This window comes from Sinocyclocheilus anshuiensis, unplaced genomic scaffold, assembly GCF_001515605.1.
Source record: "Sinocyclocheilus anshuiensis isolate Anshui unplaced genomic scaffold, SAMN03320099.WGS_v1.1 scaffold800, whole genome shotgun sequence".
Taxonomy (NCBI): Eukaryota; Metazoa; Chordata; class Actinopteri; order Cypriniformes; family Cyprinidae; genus Sinocyclocheilus; species Sinocyclocheilus anshuiensis.
The window spans coordinates 423872-433615 of record NW_015554126.1 but is presented as its reverse complement, the minus strand read 5'-3'; the positions used below and the strand labels follow the sequence as shown (position 1 = coordinate 433615).

The 9744-nt window shown below is 37.0% G+C and overlaps 1 protein-coding gene across 1 annotated transcript in view; it reads right to left on the bottom strand.

Moving 5' to 3' along the window:
• Positions 1 to 2202: 2202 nt before the first annotated feature.
• Positions 2203 to 9744, bottom strand: part of LOC107670163 (potassium voltage-gated channel subfamily G member 4-like) — a 29008-nt gene continuing 21466 nt past the window's right edge. The window contains exon 3 of the mRNA XM_016462678.1: positions 2203 to 3539. Coding sequence (XP_016318164.1) covers positions 2673 to 3539 — 867 coding nt within the window. The 3' untranslated portion in view covers positions 2203 to 2672. The remainder of the gene's footprint in view (positions 3540 to 9744) is intronic.

Below are 9744 nucleotides of genomic sequence, written 5' to 3'. Positions count from 1 at the left end.
GTACAGTTTATTAATAATTTTAGCCTGACCTTCACAGTTTATGCACTATATTTCAGTGTGGATGAAAGTTTTGTGAAATATCATAATGTAAAGCAGGCTTTGCCAAGTGGCTGTTATTGAAAGATGTAAGCACATACAAAAGTGATGTTACTGAGTTCACATGTGAAAATTCTCTCTCTCTCTCTCTCTCTCTCTCTCTCTCTCTCTCTCTCTCTCTCTCTCTATATATATATATATATATGGACATCTTAAAGGGACAGCAGCAAAAAAATAAGCCTGTTTAATTCTAAGGGTCAGAAAAAGGTTGGGAAATGGTAAATTAGGAGTCTAAAAACTAAATTATGAGATTCTTGGTGCAAAAATAATTATATGAATATAGATAGATAGATAGATAGATAGATAGATAAGTAAATGAATGAATGAATGAATGGAATGTTTGCCTTCTGAGTCCTGGATGACGAATGAAGACCATCAGAAGTCATGGGAGAATGAGAGAGACAGGAATGGCCATCCATCCATCCATCTTTGGACTACTTTATACCTGTCAGAAACACACAACATAACCATAACAATCAACCACATCTATACACTCTGAAACGTTAAAACACACACACACACACACACACACACCATTGACCTGTTGCTTAAGACTGCACTGTAAATGGATTGACTTGAAGACTTGAGAGCTAAATGTTAGGTTTACTATGCTATGAAAACTAAAAAGCAACATACCCATTGAATAGGAATCAATTTTACCATCAAGTAGACCTGACAGATTGCCTCTTAAACCCTCTTTGATGCTTTCTACATCAATCACTGATGCCAGCAGAAGACACTTGCCATCTAGATATGGCCTGCCTTGATAAATAATGGCATATGATATATCATTCAAGCTTTCCTTCAACAAGATTTCTCAGTAAGCACTATGGCTAAAAGCATCTTTATAGCTGAGCTGATGGCATATCTCACGAAGCTTCCCCACATTTAATGCTGTTAAATGGTGCAGATGGTTATTAAGTTCATATGAATTGTTACTGCAATAGAATATGTTCTATCAAAATGGATAAGAATATGGTTTTCTCTTCCCGGATATATTACATAACAATTTAGGATCAGTGTAACGTGACCATGAATTTATGCACTAAACATTGGGACACCAATGACTCAATGACCTGCAACACAATTTCAGTTGTGCATTAAATGTTGTGCATTAAATGTTGTGCATTTATCAACACCATCACAGTAGAGAATGACATGGTATCATTTGTTGGCTTCATTGTAGCAGTACCATTATGAAATATTCTTATCCTCCTTTTTTGAAAAGTATGAAGAACACATGATGACATTTCTAGTATAATATAGTGATTCTGACAGAAATGGTTGACTATCTGGTTAGTTAGTGGACTGAGACACCCCTAGACCATTTGAGACCTTAACCTGGCTCTGCTTGTGTCTATCATGAAAGAAAAACAAGTGATAAACAGGTTTAACATTTACATCAAGAACAAGCTGATGTCCATTTAATGATTCAACCAGCTGGTTAATCCTGTGAAAAGCTACACATGTAATTTGATTGGTCCATCAAAGCCTCTTGGTTTTCTCTGTACCTTTTCCCGATCCATGACTCAGTCTTCTGGAACTTTCGGAATGGCAGCAAGGTCATTTATGATGCAACACGACTGAATAACTGGATTAGAGGTGCAAATTTGTAATTTGTTGACAAAGCAAAATCCGTCACAGAGTCTGACTCCGGAAGGACTTTTTATCTCTATGAATTTATTGCATGTTTAATCCCCAGCCTCATCAACATTCTTCCCCCAACCCGCTGGACCTTGCAAGCATTGGGCAGTGGGACAATTTTTTGACCTTATACAGAGCTCTTCACCTGGGGGCAGCACACTCTCCTAGAAGGAATTCAGCAAGAAGAGATGAAGATGACCAAAACTAGGCTAACCTTGTTGAGGTCACACCATGGCTGAATCTTAACTCTAGCAATAAACACTAAAACAATCATAGATTCATTACTCTGTAACTGCTGCATGTCAGAGCTGGCAGATGGTATGGGCACATGTGCTGTTTCGTAAAATGAAGAGAAGAGAACAGGGTAACTGCATCTAATGATTGAGCGTTTCAAAGAAGAGGATTAGAAAATCCTTCTATGAACCCGAAAAAACAGGACAGGACATTGAGATTACTGCTGTTTTTATTTGGACCTGTACAAGAGCATGTCTGTCCCAAACTGGCACAGGAAATTATATGTTAACGTTTTCTGGAAGAGCAATTCTTGAACCTTAAACAGTCAACCAATAAACACATCTTTGGATTTGTTAAAAAATGTAGACAGTCAATTTGAGGAACCTAAAATTCTCAGCTGTATGTCTAATGGTGTGGAACAAGGCTTTAAAGTTAAACTATGTAGCTTTATTTTTTATTTCTATAGTGTGGATTTTCATGGAGTGCTAAATCTGTCCAGTGTGAATATGAAGGAATTAGTACTTTAATGAGACATGATTAGCTTGTGGCTGACAGAAGACAAAATAGCTTCAAAGACCTTTAAACTTTTTAGACAGAGCCGTCTATGAAAATTCACCCTGTCCACTGCAAGAGGGTTCAGTATGAGGGCATGGAAGAACAGGTTTGATCTAGAGAAGAGTACAATGCATGTGCATCACTTAAAAGGCTCCAGCTGGTAACGGGTGCTTGTTATTCCCAGAAGTCTCTCCACCATTCCCAAGAAGAGAAAGGTCTTCAAAGGAGCCTGGCGTCTCTGTGTCTGGAGTAAGAACTAGTCTGGGAGGAGGAAAGGCCACCCATCCTCTGTCCTGCTCATCCTCAGGTCCTGTGGTAGCAGCTGCGGCCGCCGCACACTCCTCTTTAAAGAGCCTGTCGTGCTCCTGTTTCAGCTCCTGGTAGGAGCGGGAAAACATGTGGAAAATGGAAGTGGCCGGGAAGGCCATGATTAGGATCCCACTCAGGATGCTACTGAGAGCCACCACCTGACCAGGTATGCTCCTGGGTACCATGTCCCCATAACCCACTGTAGTCATGGAGATGATCGCCCACCAGTAAGAGGCGGGAATGCTGCTGAAATCCTGCACTCCGGTCAGCTCGCTCTCCGCCAGGTGCACCAGAGGCGAAAAAAGTGTCACGGCTACGCAGAGAAAGAGCAGCAGCAGGCCGAACTCACGCATACTCCGCCGCACTGTCAACCCCAGCGTCTGCAAGCCCAGAGAGTGGCGGGCCAGCCGCATGACGTACAGGATACGAAGGGCACGTAGGATTCGCAGTACCAACCCAAGCTTATCCAGGTAGCCCTTACCTCCAGAGGGTCGCTCATGTTCACTGGTGGGGTTCTCATCCACTATCAGAGACACATAGTAGGGCAGGATGGCCATGGCATCAATGATGTTCAAGGGTCCACGGAGGAACTCCAGCTTGCTGTGCGCCTGCACGAACCGTAGCAGAAATTCCAGCGAGAACCAGCCCACACAAACCGTCTCGACGATGAACATGTGGTGGCATTTCTGGGAGCACACACCCTGTGGAGGGAGAGTGAGTGAGAAACTAATTTAATTCTCGATTCAATTATTTTTAGTTAAAACTCTTTGCATCTAAATTTAAAATCAATGCATTTAGGCTTAGCATATTAGAAGTTTAAGTAGAAAAAATGTTTGTGAAAGGGAGGTTTAAAATACGGCAGAGAGTAAAAGGTTGGTCAGTAATACAAAAAAGGGTGAAAGAAAAATAAATAAGATAAGGAAAGGGCAGATTGCCGCTACATTTTCCAGAAAAACTCAGTGTTTACTTTTAGTATTCAAGTCACACTAACCGATAAGTCAAGCTGTATCAGTTAATTAGTCAGAGGCCAGATTGAGGCTGTAGGACAAGGAAGGCTAACAGAAAAGACAAACCAGACCACTTTGACCTTGAAATGTCTGAATTAAGTCAACCCCCACCCCCCATTCAGGCAACATGTTGGAAGTGACCCAAATTTGATTTTCCATTTATGTGACATGCCTCTAGATGTGATCCTTGAAACTACACATATCTGATGCAGCCAGATCTGAAATCACCCATTCTTTTAACATACAGTATCACCACATCATTTTATCGTGTCATTATCATTCAGTGTCAGTAAGTGCCTTGCTAAAATCTTAAAAACAGAGGGAGGAGCAAGCAGAATCAGTGGAAAGATGCTGAGATAGCAGATTTAATTAATATTTGGTGAGATGCATTAGTTCAAGCAAAACTCGAGGGAATGTATCACAGTCATGCCATGTTAGCAAATTAGCTGTTCAATATGCAGTTACTTGAAGGCCCTTGCCGATGTAATGGTTTTGATGTTGTTATATGCATATGCTAGAATAACATGTGATGTTATTGTTTCTGTACATGCTCACTCACAGGTACTTTAAGGTCAACTGACTGTTTACAATGATGCAGGTATTAGTGTGGGGCGATATGGTCATTTTTCATATCGTCATATCGCCAGCCTGTGAGATCGCCCATACACGATAATATCCTGCATGGGTGGGTGGGGCAAGAGAGAGACTCTCTGTACTTGTCATAGGCTATTTCATAACTATTTGGTGTTTTAAACCGCGTGTGCGTGAGACAGAGAGAGCCTATGGAAGCACCAATAATCAAAATAATATACATTCAGACATACTGCTAAACTAACATGTTAAATATAAAAATATTTAAAACAGCTAGTTTATATATATTCGGATTCAACAGTCATACATCGCTATTAGGACCGCACGTCCTGTGACAAGTTTGCTGCATCGGAGCATGGAAGTTATCTGTATAAAAGGTCTGCAAAATCAGTCAACTGTGAAAATCCAAAACAGATTTATTTTAAAGACCAACAGTTTAACACTAAATATTAGACAAAAACAAACACGTTGAATATAAAAGTATTTAAACAGGTAGTTCATATATTTGGAGTAAAGTTAAATTAAACGGATACATCAGTCATACAGCCGGACCGCGCGCCACATGACGAGCTCTGTTAGACTGATAACTTATCTGCATATTTTTATAATAACGATGATGAAGACTAAGCATCAATATTTTTTGTTAATGTGCTCTAAAGAAAACGAAATGATGATGACGATGCAGTTTTCGGCATGTTCATTCATACAGCTGTTCAAGAAAAGATGTCTCGAAAAGATGTCTCTTTTAGCATTCTTAGTATAGGAAATTATGATCCGCACTCACGAGAACAGCCTTCTTTTTTCGTTTTATTTTACATTCATCGTTGATGGGAAAAGACACAAACGTTTCGGCTCAAAGCCTTTCTCAGTGTGCAAAGCAATTCAATCCCTCCACCCACTTTTAAATCACTAATTATCTTGACGTCACAATTCATTAGCCAGTGTTCCATTACTAAATCATTAAATAATTTCCATCTAAATACCGGACAATTTTCATGTATATATCCAACACAAAACATTACATCCATTAGTACACCAAATAATATATCTGTGACTAAAAACAAGAATGATCTAGGATCACATATTTATCACTATTATACAAACCAACAGTTTAAATAGACAATCATCAATATCTACTCCACCTATTAACTTCAAATTGTATATCAATGGAAAATTCAATAATTAAAACCATCAGAAATACATCGTCATAAACAATCATTGTTTTTCAAACTGTAAATACTCAAGATTTATTATATAAAATATTAGAAATGAATTCGACCAATTATAGTTCATTAAAGGAAAACAGAAAGATCTAATTCCCCATTCATGCCATTTGGGGGGTAGGTGATTTAAGTTTATGAATCCAAAATGCTTCTCGTTTCAATAGTCCTTTATTTATATTACCTCCTCTACGTGACCCAAAAACGTCCTTTCCAACAAGACAATGACCCTAAGCACACAGCTAAAATAACGAAGGAGTGGCTTCACAACAACTCTGTGACTGTTCTTGAATGGCCCAGCCAGAGCCCTGACTTAAACCCAATTGAGCATCTCTGGAGAGACCTAAAAATGGCTGTCCACCAACGTTTACCATCCAACCTGACAGAACTGGAGAGGATCTGCAAGGAGGAATGGCAGAGGATCCCCAAATCCAGGTGTGAAAAACTTGTTGCATCTTTGCTTCCTTTGCTCCTGTTAACAAACGTTGTTTTTTTTGTAGAAAATGATGTGGAAAAATTATTACAAGAAACTCGTAATGAATTGTACAAGAAAAAAAAAATGTAACAAGAGTGCAAAGAGAAGCCTTATCAGCATTAATAAATGATCTGACTTTAACTATTCAACGAGCAGATAAAGGTGGAGGGATTGTGGTTATGAATACTAGTACATACATTGAGAGAATAAAAGCGGTGTTACATGATGAGACATTTTATAAGAAACTTGTATTTAATCCGACCGAGTCCTATAAAAAACAAATTGATGAAATTTTACAAATAAGATTAGATAGGAAATGGATTAATGAACAAGTTTCATTTTTTTTTTCAAAACATAAAAAAAATGAATATCCTAGGATTCCGGTTTTATACAATACCTAAAATTCATAAATCACTAGAAGATCCTCCAATGCGACCAATTATCTCAGGGAATGGGTCATTGACAGAAACCATATCTAAATTTCTCGATTCTTTGATTCAACCGATAGTGAAAAAACTGCCATCCTATTTAAAAGACACCACTGATTTTTAAAAAATAAATTGAATCAAATTCCTTGCATAAGCACGACAGATTGGCTTGTAACACTCGATGTCACTTCACTTTACACAAATATAACTCATGAAGCAGGATTGGATGCACTAAATTTTTACTGTAAAGATGATGACAGCAGAATACCATCAAAATATATAGTGGACCTTACAACATTAGTCTTAACCAATAACTATTTTTTTATTTGAGAGAGATTTTTATTTACAAGTGCAAGGTACAGCGATGGGTACTCCAATAGCACCAAATCATGCAAATTTATTTATGGGTAAATTTGAACAAGATAATGTCTATAATAACAATCCATTTTAGTCAAATATAAAGGTCTGGATGTGATATATAGATGATTGTTTTATGAGTTGGTCAGGTTCTGAACAGGAATTAGATTTATTTGTGTCGTTCATTAATTCAAAAATTCCATCAATTAAATTTACAATGGAAAAAAGTTATGATTCGATAATTTTTTGGGACGTTAAAGTAACAAAGATCGATGAGTCATTACATACAACAGTATTTCGAAAACCAACGGATAAAAAAACAAAATTATCCATTGACAGTTATCATCCAGGGCCCTTAAAACGTAGTCTACCGATTAGTCAATTACATAGATTAAAACGTAATTGAAGTACTACACATGAATTTGATGAACAGGTAAAATTGCTATTTCAATGATTTCGTTCTAAAGGGTATCCACAAAGTTGGTTAAAGGGGTCATATGATGCTGCTAAAAAGAACATTATTTTGTGTATTTGGTGTAATGAAATGTGTTTATGTGGTTTAAAGTAAAAAAAACACATTATTTTCCACATACTGTACATTATTGTTTCTCCTCTATACCCCGCCTTTTTGAAACGCGTCGATTTTTACAAAGCTCATCGGTCTGAAAAAGCGAGGTCCACGGTGAAAGTTGATGTATTCCCTCAGCGACCAGCACAGATCAGCTCTAGGCATGACGAAGCGATATCGTCCTCTTTTGGAAGACCAAACAAAGTAGCTTCGCTTTCACAACGAAGCACACAGCGTCTTCACGACATGGCTGCAGCGTCAACAAAACTACAGTGAGACTAAAAGTTACGCCTTCTTTCTTTGCGTGAACATTTGGGCGGCGTTATGCAAATCTTCCCACATAGTGAGGTAGATATGTGGGGGCGTGTTAGAACGAGCCGTTTTAGGTAGGTGTGGCTGACTCTGAACATTTATAAAGAATATCTCTTTGGATTTGAGACTTTAGTCTTTGCAACTTTACAGATCTTCTTTATGCACCAAGAGCTTGTAACACTCCAAAGAGAAAGGAAAAATTGAAATCGCATCATATGACCCCTTTAAATAATGCATTAGATAAGGTTAACAAATTGAATAGACATGATCTCTTGAAAATAGATAAACCCATTAAAAAACAAAGACAATTTTCAGTAAATTGTTCATTGACATACAATGACCATAGTAATACAATAAAATCAGTCATTTACAAATATTGGCATATATTATCATCTGATGAATCTCTAAATAATACATTTCAATATCGCCCATTGTTCACTTTTAAAAGATCACGAAAACCTATCAGATATGATGGCAAACTCAGATGTAGTAAGGAGAAAAAAGTCTGCTTATATACAAGGCTGTTTCACGTGCAGAAACTGTGCCACATGCCGGAATTTGGTGAAGTGTAAAGAGTTTATATGTCCAGTAACACGTAAATGTTTTAAAGTTACATCTTGTATTACCTGTTCAACTCGTAATGTGATCTATATGTTAAAATGTCCCTGTCAAAAGATATATATATAGGAAAACCATCACGTCAGTTGAAATTACGAATTAATGAACATAAATCTAGTATACGTAGACAAGACATAACCTCTTCAGTAGCGAGACATTTTAATGAATTGGGACATGACATCAAGCAATTGGAATGTATAGGAATAGAGGAAGTTAAATTTTGATGTGGGCTTAGTTTTATAGGCTGTTTTTAAAACATTTCCAATTAGGACGAGAAGCCTAATAATAGCCAAATAATAATAGGCCTAATAATAATAATAATAATAATTTAATACATTAATAGGAGAATGAGCCTAATATCATCTTGACTATCGACAAAGACATCTGCTATCTGATATCTCAGACTATCGTCGATACACGATACTATCGTCTATCGGCACAACCCTAGCAGGTATGTGTAATTTATAAACACAAATGTGAACAGTCAAAGAAAAAAGATTAAATTTCAGCAAATGTTCAGAACAGTGCAGTAAGATCTATGATGTGAAACAAAGCCTCAGAGAACAAATGTAAGGAATAACTAGACTTCCTGTAGAAAGTAATACATGCCAAAATATTTAAGCTTAATATTAAACAGCCAAAAATGGAGGAAATATAATATATATAAATATTTATTATACTGGAATAAATGCTACTATTACTACTAATAATAATGATAAATAAAAATAGAATAATAAAATATTTCTAATGCATATGTTTTATATTATTGTACTCAAATAATTATTTATTGTGTAAAAAAAACCCCAGAAATAAAATAATTTAAAATCTTCATTTTGGTCATCGGACCCTTAAACATAAAAATCATTTGTATTGGCAATGATTGTAAAACAACAACAACAAAAAATCTGTCAATCTCTAGTTGTAAGTACAAACTGTGAACTACTTCATAGCAATGCAGTAAAAAAAAAAATCACCTTGAAACAATCAGGATCAAGAATTCAACTATGACACTTGGTAAAAGCTGAAATACTGCAGACAGGTTCCACAGATGTACCACTCTTACATCTTTCAAAAACCTTCATGCTTTTGCTTGTCGAGTCTGAAAAGTCTATACATTTTCAGGCTTTCACTACAGCAACAGACTCACAGTTAGAGAGGACATATTATCAAACTGCAGCAGCTCTGAGGTGATTCATTTGTGTAAATTCAACAAATTTAAATGCTCAGAGTCAGCACATAATTTCTCCCTCTCCGTCCTGCACATGCACTGTCTCCTCTCCCTCTCACTCCCTTTCTGTTACTCTCCCCATGCAGTTCTCAGCCATACTCA